Source organism: Odontesthes bonariensis, chromosome 4 (assembly GCF_027942865.1).
Source record: "Odontesthes bonariensis isolate fOdoBon6 chromosome 4, fOdoBon6.hap1, whole genome shotgun sequence".
Taxonomy (NCBI): Eukaryota; Metazoa; Chordata; class Actinopteri; order Atheriniformes; family Atherinopsidae; genus Odontesthes; species Odontesthes bonariensis.
In genome coordinates, this window is record NC_134509.1 from 12454713 (window position 1) to 12480562 (window position 25850).

The window sequence follows — 25850 nt, forward strand, 5'->3', positions numbered from 1 at the left end:
ATGCTTTTCTCAACACTGAAATTGGACCACTTAGTTGGTCACAGTTGTTTCAGGCTCTTATAATTTTACCAAGCAAAATCACAGTGTAATAATTTTCATTGATCCATGCCTCTTTATCATAATAAATATATTTTGTGTCATTGTCCATAACATACTGTATTCTTTAAAAGTATAAATAGATCTGTGATTCTTCAAAAGTAGCCGTCTTCAGCTTTTGATGCTCTGCAGCTCTGCAAACTGGGTGTTTTAAAGGGTAGTTTAATGCGATCTCCCATGAGTCGATTTCAATTTATTCCCAGAGCAGTTTAGCATTTGTTGGCTGTATGAGTTGAATCCTTCAGTCAAGCTCATCCATAACCCCAGCTGTATGGGATTATGGTCAGGCGAGCGCGCTGGTCTGATATAGCTGATAAGATGCTATTCTTCTTCTTCTCCAAACAGTTTTTCCATAGCTACAAGGAGTGCTTGGGGCCATTGTCTTGCAACAAATTTTGGACCTATCAACCAATCTACCTGACAATGAACATAAACATGACAGTTTGAAAAAAAGATCTCGTCTGTCGACAAGACTCTGTTCCAGTCATCCTCAGTCTTATAAAGATGATGCTGGTCTCAGTTTCAGCCTCTTTTTTCCCCATGTTAAATATGTGGAATTGGTTTATTTCAGGAAACTCTGCTACATTCAGGTGCTACCTGAGACTTTTTATTAAAAAACGTGATGAGAGCACACCATAGACAATTCATGTGCCATCAAAGTGAACTGTCTGTTGTGGAAAATTAAAGTATCTATCACGCAAACTAGACAAGCAATAATCATCCTCCGCAGGGATAGTTACTTTCAGCCTCACGTTGTGGGGTGCGCTGATCAGAGTGTACCCCAGTGAGGGGACGCTCGCTGATCAATCTCAAAACTGCAACTACTGACGATTTGGATTTTGGTGATTACTCTGTAGGTTTATCCTTTTGTCTTAAAACTACGACTGACTGTCTTGTTTCTTAAGAAAGTTCCTTCTGTTTTTTCTCACTTCTCTGGATTTTTTTTTTAAATCAGGCATAGTATAATAATCTGTTCTTTTGCTTCAGTGTCTTGTGTTCTGTTACTTTCTTTACTGCATGAAATTTGCAAAAAGGATGAATGTTCATGCAGAATGGGGTCAGCTTGACATAGAACACTATGTTTATCTACTTTTTGGTGAATTATAGAAGCATCAAAATGCATAATAAAATGCAGGAAGACAAATGCAGAATTCACCAAATAGCATGAAGTAGCAAACTGCCTCATCCTGCTGTGCAGCCTGCATCTAGCTAGAATTAATGACTCCAAGTACAATTTATTTTGATTCAATAATCAAAGCTGTGCCTAATGTGTTGTATCATTTAACAGTGTGAGACAGATATTTTAATATCATTATTCAAGTTAATAAATAAATAAAACAATATATAAGCACTGTTTTAGTGCAGCGTGCAGCAGGGTAGCATACAACTGTGTCAGGACTTTCAGAGACAGTCATTTTTTAGATGTGTTCGTATAAAACCAAAATTAGGCCATTTTCCTTTGCATATTCATGCAGTTTGTCTTAATTAATAATTCAACTGCAGGAGAGTTTTGTTTCAGTTGGTACAAGAAACACTAATCACATGAGGAGGAACTTGAGGGACTAACACAGGAAAGATTGCCCCTCTCTTACAGTATGGAAGAAATGCCTGGCAGCCTCACCACTCAAAATAAGAAAACTCAGACAACTGGAAACTCTTCAAAAAATATGGAATTTTTAAGAGGTGGCAAGCAAAGAAACGGAGGTATATACAACTCCTGTGTAAAATGTAAATAAAAACAGAATTCAATTATACGAATCGCATAAACAAAAATAGTAGCCCATCATAAATTTGATAGGAGCAGCCCATCACAAAACATCTGGGATGGGGTGAACTGAAGGCTGGAAAAGTAAGTGCTAAGGTACTAAAAAGAAACAGCTGAAGGAGCATGTTCCAACAAACTAAATCAATTGGGAACAGGTCAGTGGCATGACTAGGTATGAAAAGAGCAACTTAAAAAGGGTAAAAAGTAAAGATGGGAGAAGGTTTAGCAGTCTGCAAAAGAACAAATTGTGGATCGATTTCACATGTTCTTCAATGTTAAATTGGCTTTGAATATTCCATTATCTACAGTACATAATATCATCAAAAGATTCAGAGAATCTGGAGACATCTCTGTGTGCAGGAGCACAACTGAAAATCAATACTGGATGTCCTTCAGGCCCCCAGGTAGCACTGCAGAGTGTTAACACTCTGGGGTCTAAAGCCCACCGGTGGGCATTTTTGACACATCTCCAAAAACACATCTGTAACTCTGTGAGTTTTTGTCATTGAAACATATAAGTGACACCATTAAAAACCTTGAAACTTCTAGTTTTCAAATGTATATATTTTAAAATAAATTATATAGCTGGCCCTTTTTAAAGAGAGTGAACAGAAATCTTTGGATTTTCTGTAGTCTCAGACTGCAGCAGCTTCCTCGGCCACACCTATCGCTATTCACATGTAAAGTACCAGGTGATTGAGTGGCTATTCACAGGTGAGAACACGCCCCATTCAGCCAGCATGTGGGGGAAGGCAGCAATGTCCTGCCAGTGACAGACATTTATCACATGGAGAGTGACAGGGGGGTGGGGGGGAATCAGGGTTGTTACACACCCATCTAATTAGTATTCAACTCTCAGAGACAATGCCTGGAGTTACAATTACTTTTTTACAGTTTGTGTGAAAACAAAAAAACTTCTGACTGCACTTTTTACTTTTATGCAGCCAACACTTTTGTTTACAAGGTTCAACCTTCAAAAGTCTTGGCTAGATACATTTATAGTGTGTTTTCTTGCACTGTTTGAAGACCTCTAAAACTTGTTTTTTTGTACAGTTGTGTTTCCCCTCAATTTAAATAAAACTTGTTTGTATTACATTCACTTCACTCTCATATTGTTTTTTGTTAGGCTTTTCAGAATACAACCATATGTGTCACTTTTGCATAGATGTTTACAGTTAGTTGAAATACTTGAAAATGTCAAGGTGGCGACAACTGCCTCAAAGTCTCTGAAAAGGCCTTAGACCCCAGAGGGAAACAAACATGATGAAATCCCTACATGGGCTCAGGAACACTTCAAGAAATCATGGTCTGTGGACACAATTCACAGTCATCCACAAATGCAGGTTAAAGCTTGACCATGCTAGTCCAGATAGTCCAGAGAGACTACCGTCTTCTCTGGGCCAAAGCTCATTCAAAATGGACTGAGGCAAATTGGAAAACTGTTCTGTGATCAAAATGATCACAATGTCCTTTTTTGGAAATCACGGACGCCGTGTCCTCTGTACTACAGAGGACATCAAGATGAACGGGACAACCTTCCATATTTCAGCAAGACAGCATAGTGCATCTATTACAGCATGGCTTTTTAGTAGAAGAGTCCAGGGGATGAACTGACCTGCCTGCACTTCAACCAACTGAAAACATTTAGCACCAAATGAAACACAACATATGACAAAGAACACCCAGGACTGTTGTTGCTAGACTCCTTTCAGACAAGAATTTCTCTCCCAAAAGTCCAGCAATTGGTCTCCTGAGTTCTCAGATGCTTACAGACTGCTGTTAAGGGAAGAGGTGATGGGCACCCCATGTAAGCTGGGTTCTGTAGGTCTGAGTCCCAGAGATGTCCTCGTGCAAGGAGAGAAGTGTAAGACCCGAAGAAAAGGGCAGACAAGAGTCAGAGACGGAGGCTGGTACAGAGAAAGAGCACAAAGCACACTGCAGAGGTTATAACAACAGACACAGACAGCTAACAGAGATCTGCAGTCATGTGGAAGCAGAAAGCACAGGAGATTTGATAGAGGAGGGGAGGGAAATGAGATGTGCCCGCTTCCTTTTGTCAATCCAGACACACGCACATACACACAGACATACATACACGCCCCGCTCCCAGTGTGACTCATTCATACCTCATAAAAATAACGCCTCAAGGTGACAAACTCGCCCATGTGTTTACACCGCAACTTGGGGAGCTGGGAAAACAGATCGCCATCTTTTATGGGTGATGCGAGCAACTTGTTAGCGTGGGGCAGTGTGTGTTAGTGTGTGAGCAAAATGCCTCATGACAAATATGCATGACCCCATGATCACCTGTTAGCAAACGGTGCGACGGAGTTTGTCACTTTGGTAATTTGCATTTCTGGACTGTGATACAAACATTCTTTGTCATGGTCTGTGGTTTTTTTTGTAATGTTTTTATATCATCTTGTTCTGATTTTCATGTTCGTCTTCTATGGGTTCCGTCGGGTTGTGCTTACTTCAAATTGGTTTTCTGTGTTCTTAGCATCTTTGGTGCTTTCTCTCGTAAGACTAAAACAAGGGCCATGTTCGTCTAATTGGCTTTTAAAATTAAAATGTATTCTTGTCCTTCTTGTAAATATAAAAAGAGCATTCATTATTTTCCTCTAGTCATGCTCAATTTAAGACCTTAGAGACTGGAGTTTTTTTTTTCTCTTTTCTGAAGTCCTCAGTATTTATTCAACGCTACTGCGCCACCACAAGGAAAACAAATATCAACCGAAGAGGATTGAAGGGACTGAGTGAAGGAGACAAGGCGGCCTCTTGTGCGTTAACAAAGATCACCTGGATCTAAAAGTGTTTTTGGGCAGGATCCAGCACTTTTTATTGTGTCCTTGGGTCATAATGTCACACATTTGTATGCATTACGCACAAACTCAAAGAGGAGGGCAGCACGTGGAGGTGGCTAAAGTGCGCGGTGACATGAAAGGAGGCGTGAGCCAGAAAAGGATGAAAAGACAAGAGAAAAAGGATGATGAAAGTGGTGCAGGCTGAAACGTGCTGCTTTAAAAAGAGAAGAGACCACTAATCCCAGTCTTTGCTCCAATCAGTTAGGAAAAATAAATGTTTTCATTGTAGGTGGACAATCTCTCCAAATCTAAAGTTGGGAAATAAGCAATAGTTTATTCGTAAGTGAGAGGAAATATTACGCCAAATCATTTGCCGATTCAACAAGGAGGTGATGACGTGTGGAGCATTTCAAATGCACGAAGGAGATTCGTTATGCAAGAAAAGGCCATCGGAAATCCAGCAGTTAGAAGTTCTATAAACACGAAAGAAATGTGTGCCAGATGCTCGTTTGCAGGGCAGCTTTTCAGTAAAACAGAAATCTAACTGGAACAAAATTGATGAAAAAGATAGATTTGTGGAAACATAGACATGGACAAGTGCAGTACTGATAATACAAACAACTGTTTTCTTGATGCGCCGATTAGCTGTTAAGAACTCTACCTGAAATGGTATGACAAGCACACAAAGCCCAAGCTATTATCTTTAATTTGTTACTCTATACTCACTAGAGTAGCACCCATAGAGTCAGTCAGCTCAAGCCACAAGACAAAGAGGAAGAAAAAAAAAAATTCAATAAAAAACAGAAAACAAAAAACACTTCTGACAATAATAATAATAAGAAGAAGAAGAAGAAGAAGAAGAAGAACGCATACATTATATACATAAGAAACCACATTAATTCAAAGAAAACACACAAATATACCAGCACCTTTAAAGAGATCTTCCATTTTCTATTTTTTTTATTTATTTCTTTTCTTCTGAATTGGGGCTGTGTCGTACTTATGAGTAGTCAGTAGACATCGATCAGAGTGCTCTCAGTTTGGAGCAGCAGGGAGGAGTTCTTTCAGGGCAGTTAAGCTAAGAGCTACTCAGGACAGGACAGGAGAAGATGGTATAAATCACAATCTACTACAGCTCAAAAGTTCCACAGCAGTTTGAGCAAACGCTATAAGGAGGATTTTCAAGTCGTGTCACTATTCCTCTGGCAGTTATTTATGTTGTCACTGCATTTTCTTAATCGCAGAACATCCATGTTTCAATAGTCTGTGCTTCTGGCTGCCCACATCCAGTCTGTGTAAGTGTGTGATGCCAAAACGGTGCAGTATAAATATCTACAATGTAGCTTGAACTGCTATTAGGTTTTTGAGGTTTGAGTTGTTTCAGTGGCCTCTTTCTGAGTAGTTTCTAGTTTAGCTCCCCCATCAGAATCCCTACCTGATTCTTCAAAATGTGTCTACTGCAGATAATTCACACAACCTATCTTCTAAAAATAGAATTAGAATGAAATAAAACTGATATATAAATAAATGAAATAATTTTAAAAAAAGGAAACAGAATATCCCTGTAAAGGCTGTGGGAAACTTAAAAGTTGTTGACATGTCAAATCTAGAGACAGTCTGCCCTTTCCTTTGTCTTCGTCCCAGCCCTCTCTCCTTACAGTTTCTCTGGTCACCCTGGCAGAATCAGACTGTACCCTTAAAATCCTCCTCCCCATAACACCTCCTTTCTCTCTCTCTCTCACACACACACACACACACACACACACACACACACACACACACACACACACACACACATACACTCCTTGTGTGTCTCAGAGGAGAGGCTGGCAGTCAAACAGGGAGCTCATTCAGACTCTAAAGTACAGAGTAGGCCTGAGGTGGAAAAAGAGCATCACAGGCGGTGAATGTTCAGCAGGGTTGATGACTAAGCAGACAAAAAGCAACTTGCTGGTTTCAAATAAGTTGGCCTTACAATCTCTTACACTGACCTCAAACTTTTACAGTTGACAAAGATACTGTTAAGGCTCTGTGAAACTCCAACAAGGAGTTATGCATCGTGTTTCACATCAAGTGTGTCAACTGCTAAAAAATACAGTCACCTAACTGTGGGTTGCTATGCAACCAGGAGGAATTCCTACGGGCTGCCTTTTGTCGCTAGCAATGCCATGAATAAAGATAATGAAGACACTGACTTGAGAATTGATCGTGGACTTAAAACCTCTTTAAGTAATTATGGAGAGCGAAGATTATGCCTGAGGTACAGATGTTCATTTTAGGCCACTCTTCATTACCCTCTCATCATCTCACACACCTAATACTGTAATAGTTACTTAAGATTCATAGTAATAAACACCACTCTCTAGCTGTCAAAACCAAATAAATAATAGCTGCTCAAGAACAGCTGTTAAGTGGTCTAATGGCAGCTGGTACTTAAGCCTGAGGAAATATGAAAAATTATTATCTCCTTCGTTTTAACCTGTTACAGATTCATTCAAATTGGAGTCAGTAGCGCTAGTTTGTGTCTGTCGTAGGAACATGTTGAATACCAATTTAAATCTGTGCAGCCATTAATCAAAGCTTTGTGACATACAATAAAGTTCATTTTACGATATGATATGACCCCTTTTTTATTGTTATTACAGTTTTTTGTCTTAAGTCATTTCAGAAATAGTCTTGTGGAAATAGGCTTGGGGTTGCATTTTGCTTGCCTAAGATATTCTCAGTAACATGAAGATATGGTGATCACAGTCTGATTTCAGGCCATTCCTAAAAGTCCACAATTCAATAAAACAAAGCTCTCGGCCTTTTGACCCATTTTAAGCAACTACAGTATATTGAAACACATCTTACATGCTTTCTGACTCAGTTTGTGATCTCTTTGACGCACAGCCAAGAAGTTGATGGCTTGCTCCATGAGTGCTTCTGCAGGGAGACATAATACTGTATGATCGAGCTTCAGCTTGTTGTATAACATGTACAGAAGGTAAATGTTATCAGGACTAATGAAAAAAATGTAGAACCTGGTGCACTAAAACAATGGTTAATCAAGTATCATATTCAATTGTTCAACCCTTCAATCACTCCATTTTAGCTTTCTTTTGTTTTATTTGCTGTGTACTGCTGTGATGTGTCGTCTTTTGCTTTTGAGGATTTTCACTGGTAGATTTGTATAGTTTCTCCTTCATACAAGCTTATGCAGGTTACGTCATTTTGATGGTATGGCATCGTTCAATGTAATACTGTATAGGTTTGTAACTATAGGTAGAGGTTTATCCGTTTCTGGTCTTCATGTCTGTGTTCCTTATATTGTGTCCAGCCTCTGGATAGAAAAGCAAGAAGAATAGTAAACTGTCAGGCTTTTATATCATATTCAGAACACACACTCACAGATGCTGCAATCGGCCTAGACCCTGAGGCTCAATCTATTCCTACACCCAGCTGTGGTGAAGTGAGAGTGCCCTGCGCAGCATAAGAAATCTGCAGGATCTAAAAGCAAAGACAGGATACAGACATATTTGCAGTCAGCATGTGTTCATCTGAAAATGCCTGTTTTTCACAGAGCATCAATCTTAACTGCAAAGTTAAGATCTTTGGAGGATCGTGAAACGGAATCAGCAGGAATATGATCTGTAGTATGAATGTGGACTATTTGGACAGTAAGAAGTTGTTCTTGTGCCAAAAAGATGAATACTTTCTAAGGTAGATTGTATATTCAATACATTCTGAATTTGAAATACTGCATCTGCCCATACCTCAGAGGAGAGGATGTTATGAATATGTCAGCAAACTGTTTAGAGATAAAGCTTTGCAGTGCTGATTTTTCACAAAATAAAAAAAATGCTTGCACAGAGTGCACTCTACTGACTTGTCATTTTATGAATAGATTAGATAAGAAGAACATTACATACAGCCTTTACTCATATGTACTAACTAAGCTCAATTGATTGGACTGTATATATACACATCTAGGCTATTTGTAATGTGTAGAGCTTTAGTAATGTTAATTTCAAGCGAACTGTGCTCTATGAATTACAAATTTGTGTATTGTGACACTGCATTCAGGTTTCCTGGGGTAAGATGAAGGGGGCTTTAAAAAAAAATAAAAATAAAGAGTGATTCTGGGCTACTGATAAACAGGGTGTGTGTGTGTATGGATGGTTCAGTCAATATTGGTGCCAATTAAGAACAGGATTTATGAGCAGATGGCTGTTCATTTTCATCATTTAGATGAAGGAAGTTGACATGAGTGGCCTTGAGGCTAGTTGAGATCATTTGAAGAGGGTGGAAAGGAAGCAGGAAGGATGCTGCAGTCAGTCTTTGGTTGGATACATCTCTTAGTTGGACATGTCATGACAGTACCTGCAAGTTTACCATTTAGAAACAGTCTAGGATGCATCCTGTATACATATTGAACTATAACACACCTTCTAGTAATATATACCTCAGAAGAGCCAAAACATTCCTATGAGGCCCCTTTTAAACACTTCCCTTAAGATAGTTAAGATGTAAGTCCCTCCTTCTGTCCACTACTCATCTGGCTGTTGACTATACTCAAACACCCTTGATCCTCAGTTATGTTGGTAAATGGCTAATAATGTGTTGCAAGTGTTAGATTAATTTTGTCCCTGATTGCCAGCTCTGACAAATCCAACCAGTTGATGGGAGTGCCTAAAATTTGGCAGGTGTACCCAAGGAAGAGTGATGACGCGTTTGAAGTCATTTGGGTGAATGGTTGTCATATTTTTGGCATAATGCTGTTTCTTTGTGACCCGGTTTACTGCACTACGCAGCTTTGTGCGTGTTTTGTGTGTGTGTGCTGTGAGGAGCTGCAAGAGGCCACTGAAACCACTGAAACCTCAAAAACCTAATAGCAGTTCAAGCTACATTGTAGATATTTATACTGCACCGTTTTGGCATCACACACTTACACAGACTGGATGTGGGCAGCCAGAACCACAGACTATTGAAACATGGATGTTCTGCGGTTAAGAAAATGCAGTGAAAATGCGGCGGTGGGGGGAATGTGGGGGCTCTGTCCGGGGGCTTCCTCTGCTGTCTTCTGGGGGGATGCGTGGTTGTCCCTATGGTGGGCTTCCCGGGTTCTGGGTCTGGGGGCCCTCTCAGCCTGCTTCTGATTGCTGGGGGGGTGGGGATTGTGGCCCTATACACTAGAGATGCGCGGATGACGTATTTTCCCATCCGCAACCGCTGCAAAAAATATATATCCGCCCGCTATCCATTTGCACAAACATTTTTTCACCGATTTTCAAAACCGAACCCGCCCGCCATCCACCGATAGGTATCTATTGAAGGTGCCTTGGCTATTTGTATCGGCTTTTTCAAACAGCGTAGCTCATTATATCTTGCCAATAAGTCCGCCTACTACTATGTAGTGGATAACATATACGCATTCACAAGTTTTGCAAATCACATACTGGTGTCATCCGAATTGATCACCTCGTGGAATTTTTCCCAAACGGCACTTTTCTTCTTTAGGTTTCGTTTTAAGATCACCCGTCTTAAGCCTCTCTCGCACTAACTTTGCTGCCGCTGCCATCTTTGATCTTTGTCATAATGTATGTTTTCGTTCGTTACCTTTGGAAAATTATGTGTTTTTTTTGTTTGTTTTTTTCAGTGCTTCAACCGCAACCCGCCCGAATTTAATTAAAATACGATTTTTCGGCGTGTCATCCGCCCGATCCGCGGTTAATCCGCGGATTCAACCGCCAACCGCGCATCTCTACTATACACTGATATTTAAGCATGGTTATTATGTGGGACCATCTACGTGTATTGCATGTTCATGCACACACACACACACTCTCACACACACATTCATTAGTCCAGTAGCATGCTGACTAAGCAGTTGTTGTGCTGTCCTGTGGTTTTAGGTCACCTGTATTATATGTGATTGCTGCTGCTTGTGCTTTTTTGTTTGTTTGTTTGTGTGTTTGTTCTCTGCTTGTCTGTTTACAGGTGCTCCTGGTGGCTCTAAGGCTGGATTCCCCACGAAAGCCGTGAATTGTCTTCATTTTTGTTTTTACAGGTGTAGCAGCTGGTTGTCTGATTTTTCATTGTTTTTTATGTTTGTCTCTTCATGTTTCTGTTCCTTTTTTCTCTTCTTCGCTCTCCCTCTCTCTCTGTCCCCCGGTCCGGTTCGGCACTATTATCACATCATGTTAAATATTGTAACAAAAATAAATAAATAAAAATGAGGAGTTGATAGGCATCAAGGGGAGCTTTACATTCATAAAGCTTCCCTTGGCATAGCAAATGTGTTTAGCATAAACGGTATTCAGATTACAATTCTGCTGCCATAATGCTGGACAGGACAAGGGGAAAAAAAAAGAAAAGAAAATGCAGTGACAAAATAAATAACTGTCAGAAGAATAGTGACACGACATGAAAATAGCGTTGGCTCAAACCGCTGTGGAACTTTTGAAGTTTGAGCTGTATTAGATTGTGATTTACACCATCTTCTCCTGTCCTGTCCTGAGTAGCTCTTAGCTTAGCTGCCCTGAAAGAACTCATCCCTGCTACTCCAAACTGAGAGCACTTTGATCGATGTCTACTGACTACTCATAAGTGCAAAACACAGCCCTAATTCAGAAGAAAAGAAATGAAAAAAAAAAAAATAGAAAATGGAAGATCTCTTTAAAGGTGCTGGTATGTTTGCGTGTTTTCTTTGAATTGATGTTGTTGCTTGTGTACATAATGTATGCGTTCTTATTGTTGTATGTATTGTAATCAATACATATCGTTGTTTAAATTGAATGACAGTAAAATAGAAATTGTTGCATGTGTTACGAGACTACACACTGGAGAATGTAGAGCATTTTAAACGCTCAGCAAGTATGTAGGCTGTGTCCTACAAGGCCCAGATGACCTATATCTATTCATAGCAGCATTGCTACATTCATAATACAAATAAATAAAGACTAACAGAAGAATAATTTGGAAATTTAAAGCTAAAGTAACCAAAAGTGATGTTTCTGTGCTACTTTAAGTTTTGTTTTATTATATGTTGAATATCTTGACAAATCAAGTAAATTACCCTAAGATCTATGAAACTGTGACGGGTCAATTTCACTACAGCATTTTTTATTTTTTTTGGATCAAACAATCTAAATCTAAATAGTCGAAAATAGTCTGCAGATAATTGCAATATTTCCTGCTTGAGCCATGTAATAACATCTTGTTACTAATGGTCAAGAAGCATTAAATCAATATGTATTATTTCAATTACCTGCTTGTTGTCCACGTGCCATTTACTGATGTAATTACTGAGAGTCAGTAAATAGTGAATGTGATGTTCGTTGTGAGATTTGAGGCCTTTGAAAGTGCCGTTCTTTCTCTATCCTATTCCAGATATTCAAGCCTGATAAGAAGATCAAGAAGAAGTGACAAAATAGGAAGAAAATAAAATGATTATGCTGAGTGTCCAGACAGGTTACAGCATTACAGAAGCTCCTGATAACTTTAACATCTTGACATATTTATTGACATTTTTGAGAATGTTAAGATTTCTTCAGCTAACCATTTAATTATGACATAATCAATTTAACATTGTGGCAATTGCTGTCTAAATTGAAAGTTTTGTCATTTGTAAAGAATAAGAAACTGAATTACCCTGGATTGTTTAACTCCATGCGTCTTCTAAAATATAAACAGTGAGAAAGGATATGGGTAAACCAGTACCCATCCCCTCCTCTGTACAAAAGCACCCTCTGTTTCTTTTTTTTTTTTTTTTTTTTTTTTCAGCATCGTTCTAGCTTCCCAAACTAAAAATACCATCAGAGTTTGGAACACACAATAAATCGTCCTGGGATTCATTTCAATAAAAGCTCTCAAAGCCTGATCTGCCAGTACTCACTCTTGGTGCCATGCTGCAGGAGAGCTCCAAATCATGTTTAACTTGCTTCATAATGCTGTGATTTACATCCAAGTCTGTTAACAGCAGCCATATTAGTTCATGAAGCCTTATGACAGCTTTATGGAAGGACTGGCGGGATACGGCGAGAGGAGCTAGCTACTACCGACCCAGCTGCTACACGAGCAGCTGACCAACCCGGAGGTCACTGGTATATAGCAACGGCAGTGGGACAGATGTCGACCACAGCTGGCTGAAAATTACACCAACTGAGACGCAGAGGTGAAGGAGATGAGGCGTGATGATGTGCTTTATAAAAAGAGCACAGTTAACATGTTATTATGTAGTCAGGAGCTCAAACAGCTTCAGAAACCACTGCCAACAACATTTACCAACATCGGAACAGGGAGGGACACTCTCAGACAAGTTTTGTAACTTCCTAAACTGACAATTTGACATTTGCACCCACTTCCATGCAATAAAGGTTTGACCATCCCTTCCTTGATCATTCTTAAAACAACACTTTATATCACTTATATCACATTTAGAGCACAACACTATATGAACACACCTAAGGAAGACTTAAACACTTATCCTGTGTGCAACTGTTTGGAAAACATTTAAACACTGGCTTTTCAGCTTGGCCTGACAACACACTGTAAACACTAGCTCTGTCAGAATATAACCTGTGGCTTGTTTCAGCTCAGAGGTGGAGAAATTAGAAACAAGTGCATTTCACTTACTGCTGTTTGTGGTTCAGCTCTGCCTCTTTGTTCACCAGGTCCTGCTTGAGGTTGGCCAACATTTCCACAGAGACGTCCACCTGCCGAGAAAGCTCTGAGGCCTTGTTCTCCAGGTCCTGCTTCTCCTGGCTCAGCCGCTCGCTCTCCTGCTTGGCCCTTTCCAGCTCAGAGCTCTTCCTCTCCAGCTCCGCCTGAAGTCGGCCTACACGGGCCGATATTTTCTGCTCCACCTTGAAGGCAAAAAGGACTTGAGCCGTCTGATGTGCAACCATATAATACCGTATGAAAAACTAGCAAATGTAAAAACTACAATGCTAACTGGGACAAAGTAATTGATGCATTATTTTTGTCAGCAAAATGTCTTTACACATCCAGATTTGGTAACGGCACCTAACATGGAATTCGGCAGCAATGAGAAAATCACAGCACTTGATAGTCTTGTGCTATGATTCAGCCTTTGTTGCAGCACAGTAACAGGGTGCAGGATGGGAAAAAGAGAAAAAATTCAAACCAAAAATTGAACTTTTTAGTATTTCAATAAAAAAAAAGGCTATTCTGTAGTTGTGTGGTTGAAATTTGTTTGCCCTTCAATAACTGTAATGTCCAACATTCAGAAAGTATTCAGCATAATTTGAAACAAAGTGCCTGGCATGATTATAGCGCAGTAAGGCAACGCCTTCATTACATAAGAGAATATAGAGTTCAGACAAAGAGAGCAAAAACAGTTAAATCACAGTTCGTCCCGGCCTTGACAAAGTGTGCTCAAATTCTAAATTTTGTTAGACTATGGAGCATGACAGTCTTCCTCCTTCTTTTAATTGACGTATGAGAAAACATTGGAAAAAAAAAAATCAAGGATGTAGCCATGCATCTTCTAACCCAGAAGAACTGAAGGTCATGCTTTGCTGGCAGCAAAAAAACCCTTAAAACTTTGTTTCTTCGTTTTTATTAACTCTATATCAAATTTGATCAGGAAAGAAGGTCGTATAGTTGTAGAGATGGTAAGCTCCTAAAAGGTAACTTCTTAGATATTCTCAAATGGCAGGTCTTCTCAATTCTCAACTTGAAGGACTGAACACAGTTCAAATGATCACATTTAATGTGGCTCTAATGAGCTCATTACTTTTCTCTCTGCTGCTGAGCTGAAGGTTCTTAAAGCAGACTAAGAGTGTCAAGAAGAGTACTGTTGATAGTTTTATGTCAAACACAAAGACAAAGGGGGATAAGTATTTCCCTTGATTGCTCTTGGACTGTGCAATTACTTCCTGTAGAAATCAAATCTGCACTGTGTGCAAGTATAAAGTTGATTGCAATAACCGTAGTGATCCTACTCACCTCCTCCGACAGCTTCTCCAGCCTCTCATCCAGCTCCAGCCGTTCGAATGCCCGTGCCTTCAGCCTGGCCAGGCCTTCCTCATAGGCTGCTTCCACTGCACTAGCTGCCACATTAGCTGCCACCGCTACAGCCGTGCTTGGGTTTCCATGGGGACCTGGATCTGTGGATGTCATCGCTTTCTTCATAAAAATCTCCCCCAAGGGGAATTCCACATTAGGAATATACCCGGCTGAAGAGCTGGGGGTAGCTGGGGTCAAACTCAGGTCGTCTGCAAAAGGAAGCTCACGGCAAGCAAAGTGCCGCTCCTTTAAAGCGGAAGGCCGAAGTGGCTCAAAAGGGTCGTTGTTGTTGGCAGGTGTGAGGAGAGCTCCCTCAGCCACTAGCGGCAGCAGAGCGGCGGCGTCACATACACTGTTGGATTTGGAGAGGACGTAGAGGGTCTCGTATGTGTGATTATACTCCAGGTGGGCACGTAGAGACGACAGGCTTCGGAAGCGCTTGTGCTCCCCGCAGCGAGGACAGCGGTATGGCAGGTCCAAAGAGGCCATTCCGTGCAGCAACTGCCGGAGGAGAGATGGCGCTCACGCAGCACAACAGCGGCGCCAGTATGAGGGCACAGAGGTCAAGCACCTGGAAGATCCTCTCATGGTGCAAACAAGGCAACAAGGGGAACCAAGCGGGTGGAGGAGATATCCCATGTGAAACGGAGGAGCCAGGTCAGTCACATGACCGTGCAGAGCGGCAACAATCAATAGGTCTTTTTACTTCATCCGCCATGGTGTCCCTGCCTGAGGAAGAAATTACAAGACAGAGTTGAAGAGTTTCTTACTGAAATCATGTTGATACAAGCTACTGTAAATTGGCAATTAGATTTCACTAAAAAAGCCCAATGTAATCATATTTTGGACCAGAGGTAGATGATAAAAGCACCTACAAAGAAAAACCCACCCCAGAGATAAATGGTAGGGTGGTAAATGATGCCTTTTGCTCTTTTAATATAGAGCTTTTTACTTACAAATAACCCTGTAAACTATGGTACTTGTTTCATTAGTTACTAGATTATTATCATCAACCATTAAAAGTGAATAGGCCAACTTCAACTTCTTCTTTTTTTAAAAAAAAAAAAAAAGGGGGCACCAATCATGACCTATCAAGTTTGAATTTGTCTGCAGTTGAATGTGCCAGTAAGCACAGAACAAGAAAGATAAATAAATAAATAAATAAATAAATAATAACTATGATACACGCATTTAAAAAGTATCACAGTCAACATAATGAACAATTAAAATATTCTGTTATGAACAATTCATGTCTGAAATATAAATATATTGGAATATCTAGAATTCAGATCACAATCATACAGCAGTTTTCTTCAGCTCTTCACTGTAGTAGCCCATCCCTCAGTATTTACCATCCCAGGTCCAGGAGAGACCACGGCCTCCTCCATCACTCACTAATAATGATGTATGAGTTTCATGGTCAAGAAACATGAGACCTCCGGTGAGGGCTAAAAAGCAAACTGTACTGCACTTGTAGTCCGACATGCACAGAGTAAGACTCTGGAAGAGTCTAGAAATGGAAGTGAAACCATTACCGAGAGTGCTTGTTAGTACCAATGTCATTTTCCAGTCTTAAGCCAACAAGGTCAGACTGGATGATGTTAAGTCCTTTACGAGGGGATATGGTAACCCACATTGGAGACAAAAAAAAGGCAGTTATCGGAGAACTAATCTCATCTCTGTGCTTCCTACAGTAAATGCTACATTTTGTTTGAAAAATACCCCCATTCACAAAACTTAGACTATGATGAACAAAGCAAGCAAATATCTCACATTTCTAAGTAAAAATGCCCAATTTATAACCACAAAAGTACAGTCAACTATTAATAATATTCAAATATTTAATATTATTAATGTTGATCAGTTGTATCTGCAGGTTATTGTAGATGCAGAGCAGCGTTAGCTCTGTCAGAACAGTGCATTACTTGATTATTCAGTTACCAAGCCCTTGAAACCTGCGGTGGAATATAAATGCACTGATTCCCCTGCTTCACTTGAACTAAACTGCAGTTTTTTCAGATAAGATCAGTCTTAGACAGCAATGCACTGCTAATAAAAAAAAACGGAGCTCTTCACTGTGAATGTAGTGAATGGTTTAACTAAATAATATAGATGAATCATCAACAGTAAATTGTTTTGGTTAAGAGCTATTTTACATGGACCAGGAGCGACATGGCTTAGGGGCAACACACAATTACTGTTACAACAATAAATATAGTTCAAATTATACAAATCGAATACAAATGAAAAAATTAAATGCAACTCAATTGCTACTGGTCCAAAAACAAACAAGCACCAATCCCAGATCTTTTTAGTGTGCTGTTTCTGCCAAAAACAAATTCCAACTCCACGTGGCCTAAATCTCAATTGCTGCACATGTAGTAGAGCACAAACCGTTTGTATTCCAACAAAGGCCGTTCAGACTTCTACAGTTCGACTGGATGGAAAAGGCGAACCAGTGCTAGGGGTTGAGTTTATCTTTTTCAGAGTGTACAGCAGCTGCTAATGAAGGAAGCAGCCGCATTGGGGATGTAATGACAAATGACAGATGCAGACCATTCTTCACGGTGTGCTCATACAATGATAATCCCTAGAAGTCACTAAGGCTGTTATCAGACGTCTGGTGAGGCTGGATCAGGGAATTTACTGGCAAATTGTGCCCACTTATTAAACAAGGCAGATTCCACAGACCCAGTTAGTACACTGCAGATGGCAAGCATTCCCATCTCCATTAAAGTACTCAGTAAGATATTTAAACAGGCAGAAAATGGAAAGAGTTAAGGCTACTTGGTAACCATCTTGCCTGTGTTGTTCAGCTGAAACATCGGGAGGGGTTGGAGTGTCAGAAGTGTTACTGTAAAGGGAATACAAAATCTGATAATATAATACTATTAATTTGTAATGCAACTATTCCACTGTTTAAATTTATATTGTACTTCTATTTATCTATTTCCTCAAATACAACATCAGAAGCTCCAGTATGTTTTCTTGCACTATCGAATACTTTTTCTCGACCAGAAATAATAGTAAATAATAATAGTGCTACTCACAATGAGTCTGAATGACAGCCAGCAATGACCAATCAAAAGATGAAGCAAATCCCCACTCGCACATCACCTCAGACAATCACGGTCTTGATAACTACAAATGATCAAAATCAGATGATCGACATCGTAAAATCTGTTGAATAGAAATTTATATAGGGAGGTGGCACTTCAGAGAACAAGATGAGGTAAACACAGTTGAATGGCAGTGTAATATTGATTCAATCTTATTCCAGCACCGATTGGATTTGTAACAATGCCATAGTCACTTTTGTGTTTCAGCACTATTTTGAGACGAAAAACAAACTCTGTAACAACATCCCCATTTTGCAGCTACCTGGTGCTATAGTAAGAAATCACCCAGAGTTTCAAAGTTTGTAGCATCAAGGAGTAATTCAATTCAGTTAATGTACAGTGCCAGTTCACAACTGAAGTCATCTCACAGCACTGTACAGTGAAGCTACTATTTTTAGTTGTACTTGTTTGATGTTTGACCAAGGCACAAGGGAATAAACAAGAATTATCCATCAATCGATTCATCATCATCTTCCGCTTATCCGAGGTCAGGTTGCAGAGTCCCAGATGTCCCTCTCCCCAGCCAAAATCTCCAGCTCCTCCTGGGGGAATCCTGAGACGTTACCAGGCCAGTAGGGATATAAAATTCCTCCAGTACGTTCTAGGTCTACCCTGGGGTCACTGTAAAATTGGGCATGCCCAGAAAAACTCCAAAGGGTATTAGAGGCAGCTCTGCTCCACGCTCCAACCGAATGTGCAAGCTCCTCCTGACCCAGACACTCTCCAAAGGAAACTCATTTCAACTGCTAGTATCTGCAATCTCATTCTTTCAGTCACCACCCAAATCTTATGAACATGGGTGAGGGTTGGCGCATAGATGGGCCAGTAAATGGAAAGCTTCGTCTTTTGGCTCAGCTTTCTCTGTACCCCAACGGACTGGCACAGCGCCCTCACTACCAATCCGTCTGTCCATCTTCTGCTCCAACTTGCCTTCACTCATGAACCAGATCCCAAGATACTTAAACTCTTCCGCTTGAGGCAAGGATCCATCTCACGCAAAAATTGATCAAGATCAAGAAACTGTTATTGTTATATTCAATTTTATATGAGACACCATCAGAATCACCATCCCAACTAGCCATTTTATTTAGAACCGTATTCTGTGGGCTTTGGATGAAAAGCTACTTTTCACTGTCTGTTACACCCACACAAGCTCTCAGATGGTCAAACTAGGCCTTAAATTCTGTCCAGTCAAGACATACAAAGATCTAAAGGGAGCATTTATTCTCTGCAGCAAGGTCATGAATGACAGTGATGGTATCAGGGCTGCAGTAAATGACTCCTTATCTTTTACTACTTACATCAGGGCAGTAACCTGGAGTCAGAAGGAGTCCATAAGTAGAGTCTGGTCTACAATCCAAATCCATTTTTAACCCCAAGGGTATGTTTCTGGATGTAAAGTTAGGAGTCACGGGTGAATGGCTTCAAACAGAAAGAGATTATAAAATCATCGGACGGTTATTATAAAGAACAGAGGTGGGAGTGTGAGGAGGCCACAGGAAAGGAACTGGCAGAGATAGTGAAAGTATTTCATGGTAGAAGAGGTATGTAAGAGAGTGGGCTTCAAACAGAGACCATAGCTGCCTGGAAATAAGCTTAAAAATGCTTGAGTTTAGCTTTCCAAAAGTTCACAGTTGTCCCTAAACTGATGGTTACAACACATTGTGCTATTCAAGAGTAGAGCAACATAATAACCCTATAGTGTGGATTTATTACAGGCATCGTGTGTACTTGACCACTGGAAGCAGGTAGCAGCAAAGTGCTAATGATTAGGTCTCCGCTGTGTGTGCATTAGGGGCACAACACAAAATTCTCTGAACAACTGGCTATTTATTGTGAATACGTACTAAATGCAACCTTTTTTTGGCCAACTGCAACTTCCCAATTATTTAAAGTCTGACCTCTCTAGGAACTATAACAGACAGCATACGTATTGTTGTAACTTGCTTTTATGGAAAACTCAGCATTATGCTTGTGATAAAATATTGACTACTTAAAAAAAACAAAAAACAGCCATACATCAGTTTAAAGGACCTTTAGTCACTTTCATCCAAACAAATTTCGTATTCAAGTGCTCTGGGTTATTGCACAGAGCTTTTTACACCAATAAAGTCTATTGCCACATAACCTAACATGAGGTTTCTGACTTGTGGTGGGTTATTTACTCTCACAAGCTTTAGCTTTAGCTGCTTTGCTTCTGTTAGCTTTTTCAAAATAGACATGATCAGCTGGGTTTCAACAGATTGCTGTCCAGACTGTTTTTCTGGTTGTTCCTCCATGGTTTATTAAGGCTTTGTGGTGCCTATGACCTCGTCTCACACCTGCCTGCACTTAAAGACACATGTTGTCCAGCTTCGTGTTCATCTTGTTTTGACAAAAGCTTGGTTGTAGCTTGTTGTTAAGCTTACAATTTTAAGCAGTACTTGTTCGTGTTTTGATCAAATTTCACTCCCGAGTTCTTTACTGGGGAAGCTAAACTCTGTGGATAAGGTGAAGCAGGTGCGGTACAGCTCACTCCTTTGCTTAGGGAAGTAAGGCTCCTGTTATGCTTGCTCACACATATAAATGCTTAGTGGTGCCCACAAATTAACAAAAATGTTGGAACAACTTGGAGTCTTTCTATTTCTTTTATTTACAGTGAAGAATTTCAATGTTTGCAACCTTTAAGCATGTGTGAAACTGGAAGTGATGCATAGAGTGCGATATATCTGTGGTTGAGTGGCTGGTCACATGTGGTGGCTGATGATGCGGTCATGGATCGCTCCATGGGCTTCTACTTTGTGCCTTCATTTTGAAGTCACAGTGTGTCATGATTCTGGTGCTGCAGAGAAAAAGCATGTTGATAGAAAGCTGTCCTTAACTAGCCCATAAGTGATAGAAAAATGTTGTTTTCTCAAGTAGGAAATTATGTTTACATGTGAAACTTGAGCTCTGATTGTATCAGCTATCCTACTGTGCCTTCCACACCAACATATATCTGATGCTGAGGACAGAGGCAAACACCAGTGACACTTTTTGATGTTACACTTGTACACATCCAGATTTCTAGATATTCCAATATCTTATCCTCATACAAGTTTTAAGTTCAACCATCCCAGCAGGAAATCTTCTACTTTGACTAACCAAAAGTCTGTCTTTATTAAAGGAAGCTTGACTAATATGACATGTATTGCTTTCTAGATTTTCACTGATATTGCATTAATACTATATAAGAGACATATAAATTACCCAAAATGTTTTTGTGATACTTTTTTCAAAATCCTTCCCCTCATACTCCACCATTTTTGTTTATTTTGCAATGCATTATAGGTACTGACATCAGCTGGACTCTGGACCCAGTGAGATAATTATGACATCTTTCACACTTAAATTCAACCCAAGAGCAGCGGACGACAGTACTGGAAATGCACACCAAAATTAAGATATAACAGGCTCCAAAATTGGGCCTGTTAGATTTTGCACAAATTATCTTACGTTTATTGTTACATTAAACAGTCTCTACCCAGGATGCATTGCACACGTAAAGTAGCAGCAGCCTCTGTAGTTAGAAATATGTGATAAACGCAAATTACGCACATTTTTTTTAATAATTAAAATATTTCATATGTTTCTAACAATGCATTTTAGCCATAGAGGCTAATTACAGCACATCAAGGACTAATCTTAATAGTCGGGGTTCCTTTTAAGCCTTGTTCTACTGGTGCAGTCTTGTCAAAGACATATTTGCTTTTAATAAACAATGGAGGGACATTGGAGCTGCACAGATGGGCCTTTTTTCCAGTTTTCTTTGAAGCTACCACGTCAATTAGTATCTCCTATGTCCACAATATACCAAGCAATTATACCGAGCAATTGATCCTTAATAATGGACAAAGGGTCTTTAAATGACCTGTATTTGTGCTTGCTAGTGATGCTTATGAATATGCATACGGCTGCTGAGGAAAAACGCACTCAGAGGACACAATAGGAAGTGGAACACTATGATGCATTGTGATGGGCAGCGCCACTTTTCACCATCTTACACTGGGACCTGGTTCTACTTGGTTTTCATCATGTTTAAATAAAAAGTATAATCTACAGGAAACCTCTCTTTGATCTGTGTTCCTGAAAACTGTAATCACTTGCCAAGTTGGGTGTCAGAATATCTATTAGATCTAAACATGTTTTAGTTTTAATTTTCGATCATATGCATTGAGACACAGATGTCTAAAAAAGGACAGTGTCAGTAAATAAATTTATTAACTAATGTTTTACCCGGTTTTTGGCAGTGTAACAAAATTCAGTGTATACTGAAAACACTTAAAGCTTGAGTTACACAAACCACTAGTTAATATAATAAAAAGGGAATTATTGCTGACAATATTCAATTTCAGTTAAGCAATATTTGAACTAGCCCATCACTGTCGCTGATGACCCCTAAGACAAAGAAGCCGAGTGGCATCATCTGCTACATTCATCTTTGTATTCACGGCTGTGTGGACATCGGCTGATCACACTAAGTCGTAATCAAGCAGGTTTACAGCATAACACTTTTAATTGTGCAGTTATGTGCTAATTAATTTACATTATGAGTTTAAAGATACTGCAGCCTGCTCTAAAGCCACTGCAACTCCGTTCATTAATTCTGCACATTGCGTATGCACTGCGCATGAAATTCAGCTGACGCTTGAACTACATCCGTACTGTGAATGTTAAAGTGTAAATCCTAAAGGATGAGCTGCAAATGATCATCCTGGTCTGAAATGAAAATAGCATAATCAAAGTCACCAGGTAAAAGCGAACACAGCCACTGTTCTGCACACTCTTTCTGGAGCTCCATCCCACAGGTGAGATTTATTTCTGTGTGCCTGTGCTCTGTGAGGCAGATTTGTTTGGAGGGGTGAGGAGCAGAATGACTCCAGGTGTATCACAACCATCATGCCACTCCCCTGCAAAGCTTCACCCAGAGACGCTGCAACACTGAACTGGCAAATTGCAGTGTAACGCTGGAGGTGCAAAACCCTTATGAGAAGTGTGACACAAGCATCATCCCACACTGAAATAATGGAGCCATCTTCGCTGCCGGCATCTCTCGTGTGGAAAATGTGCACCTCCCACTCCCGTATTATAATTATTACAGTCAATATCATAATAAAAGTGAATATCCAAGTAGATAAAGAGATAACAGTGTGACAAAACAATTCAAATGTTCAACTGAAGTTTCTCCCACACAATGTTCAACTGTATCAATGCTAAATGAATGCAAAGGAGTGCACACATTCAATTAGTAGCTGGCATGGATGAGAGCCCTCCAGAGCTTTGACCTGCTTCCCGGATAGGCCATCTTACTGTATGTAAACTCCTTTATAAAGGAGTGAAAGTAGTTAATGTCCTCAGGGCTACATGACCAATTCAAAGCGTGTTAGTCCAAAGTAAACCCTGGGAATCCCCTGGCAGTACAATTTCACTGTCTTGAGCCCTTCACCTGCTAGCAAGGGACAGACCAGACCACTTGTGTTGAAAAGAATACCGCACACTTTCATCTCGTGTGACCGCATTACTCACAAACCCTTTTTCTTTGAAAGTTTTTGGATATTTGAAGAAAAGAAATGCTTACAACATAATTAATATTTGTTTAGAGTGCAATAAACTATACACAGCAAATTAACCCTATGCTGACCATTTTAGCATCTAAGAACAGGCATTAGACTGTGGATTGAGTTCATTTTAAATGGTCTAAGTTGGCAAACAGCTCTGCGTAGAGCCTGGAGATGTTTAACACGAAGACTACATTGACTATAAGATCATTTACTCTTTGTTGAAGATTAGGCAGTTTATTGTGCTGAAGTTCCTTAATGTTTCTTTTTGTTCCCTGTGCTAGAAATGGACAGATTATTATTATCACCTGAATCTGCACCACCCCTCAGTCCTTGTTTCTGAGTTGCATCTCATTGCGGACTGAGCGCCTGGTGTTAAAATGTTTGGACAGTGTTATTTTCAGAGAGAGAGTAAACTAACTGAAAATCAACTTCTCAGTATTGTACAGTACAACACAAGACAGAGTATAATTCCATAAAAAAGTACCGCCGCCCAGCTCAATTCAAAACTGGTAAAATAAGCAAAAATTTGCTGCCAAATCTTACTTTCCTTCCATTTAAAAAAAAATATATATATAAAAAAAATGCACATTTTGAAATAGTGTCACTTTTCTTTCCTTTTTCTTTCTTTTTTTTTAAAGAGCAACCTATGCATTTGGGGAATTAGACTAGCTGCTATAGTCAGTAAACTGTCCTTCGATTCTTAAATGTTTGTTTGATAAAGGATTTCAGCTGCTCAACAGTTTGTTGCCTATTGGTCATATTTCTTGTTTTCATTTGGTGAAAGGTGACTGTCCCTTTCAAATAAGCTCAGCCCCAGAAAAGGCATCAGTGTTTCTAAATCTTATGTTTTCATAAGGTCTTTTATTTTGGATGGTGTATTCTTAACTTGCCTCGGGGCATGCAGCAAAGTGTATCCTGACGGTGGTTTTTAAATATGATCCTGAGCCCATGCAGACTGTTGAATGTCAAAATCCTCCCCATTTTTACATTTGAAAGAGTCCTCTCATGCCCAATAAAGTCACTGATATGTTGATAACCTAATTGTATTCTCCGACGTGGCCCTGTTCTAACTTTTTTGGAAGATGCTGGTGGCATCAAAGTCAGAAAAAAAAAAAAATGTATTAAAAAAAAAAGAAAATATAATGTATAGCTGCATTTTCATAGTACTTACATTTTAAAGGTTGTTTCAACACTCTTAAAAACAGGGTTGTAATGACTACAAAGACAAAAGAAGCTGTATCAGCTGAATTAACATAAACACGCTTAGACCAAACACACCAAGAATGCTAAAACTACACTGTTCTAAATACAATTCAATGTTGAAATATTTCTGTAATGGGAAGATTTTGTTCTTGTTTTTCTGTGGTCGCATCTTTATTACTTTAGGGACTTGTTCAGCAAATATTGAAGTATATTTCCAAATTTCAACGACTAATCGACTAGAGTGATCCAACACTGCGTACCTCCACCCAAGCTGAATGGAAAAAAAGAAAGTGTTAGATCCACATCTGGAGCAAGATCGACTTCTAAAGTTAATCGCTTCAGTTGGATCAGGTCCTTCCACTTAATCTTAACAAACAGAAAAGAAATTGAAATAAAAACGTACAGTACAGACCACATTAGCTCCTTGGCTGAGGTAATTATCAAAGAAAACAACTGTCCCATGTACTGGTCATTCAAATAATTACTGATTACAGTCTAACAGTCATTCTATGATGGAATAATACGATACATGAGGTTTTCATGATGTTTTCTGTGTGTGGGACATAATAAAAGGACCACTGGATAAATAAGAATTAAACTAGCAGCACATTTTGCTTGTTTTGGCAACAGAGCTTGGCTCAGGACAGGACAAGGCTTAGACAGTAAATGAGATGGAATGAGAAATGTAAGCCGATGGACAGACTGATTTTTCCTCTTACTACTGTCTACCATTAACTCAGGCTACTGCCTGAAAGAATGAAAGCATATACGGATCAATGACGCATGCCAAGATGATGTTGTTAAAGAAACCAAAAGCACTGGTCCCCAATGTGATCATATCCAGTAGTATGAAAAAAAATAAAAATTAAAGTACATCTTCTTTCAGTTCTAAGGTTCTATGTTCAGAATCACCAAAATGCAGAGGCGATATGCGAAAAACGATATGCAAAAAACATATTTTTGTATTTATTCATGTATATTCCCCTTTTCAAATGAATAAAATTCAAACAAATGAAGCTCAAACTCAAGAGATCCTCATTGTTCAGTTGTTTTTGCATAGTTTTCCTAAGTTTCTACCACATCCTTTCAACCAGGTTGAGGTCTGGTCTTTGACTGGGTCACTGCAACACCGTGATTCTTTTCTTTTTCTGCCATTTTGTTGTAGATTTACTGCTGTGCCTGGAATCATTGTCGCATGACCCTTTTTGAGCCAAGCTTTGGCTGTCATACAGAAAGCTTCACATTTGACTTGGGAAAACTTTGATATCGAGGA

The 25850-nt window shown here is 39.6% G+C and overlaps 1 protein-coding gene across 2 annotated transcripts in view; it reads right to left on the bottom strand.

The window, feature by feature from the left end:
• The window catches only part of fbxo41 (F-box protein 41), a 54057-nt gene that overhangs the window by 23261 nt on the left and 4946 nt on the right, over window positions 1-25850 (bottom strand). For both annotated transcript variants that reach the window (XM_075463015.1, XM_075463016.1), the window contains exons 2-3: window positions 14617-15405; window positions 13282-13511 (exon numbers count right to left, since the gene is read on the bottom strand). In XM_075463015.1, coding sequence (XP_075319130.1) covers window positions 13282-13511; window positions 14617-15165 — 779 coding nt within the window. In that variant the 5' untranslated portion in view covers window positions 15166-15405. The remainder of the gene's footprint in view (window positions 1-13281; window positions 13512-14616; window positions 15406-25850) is intronic.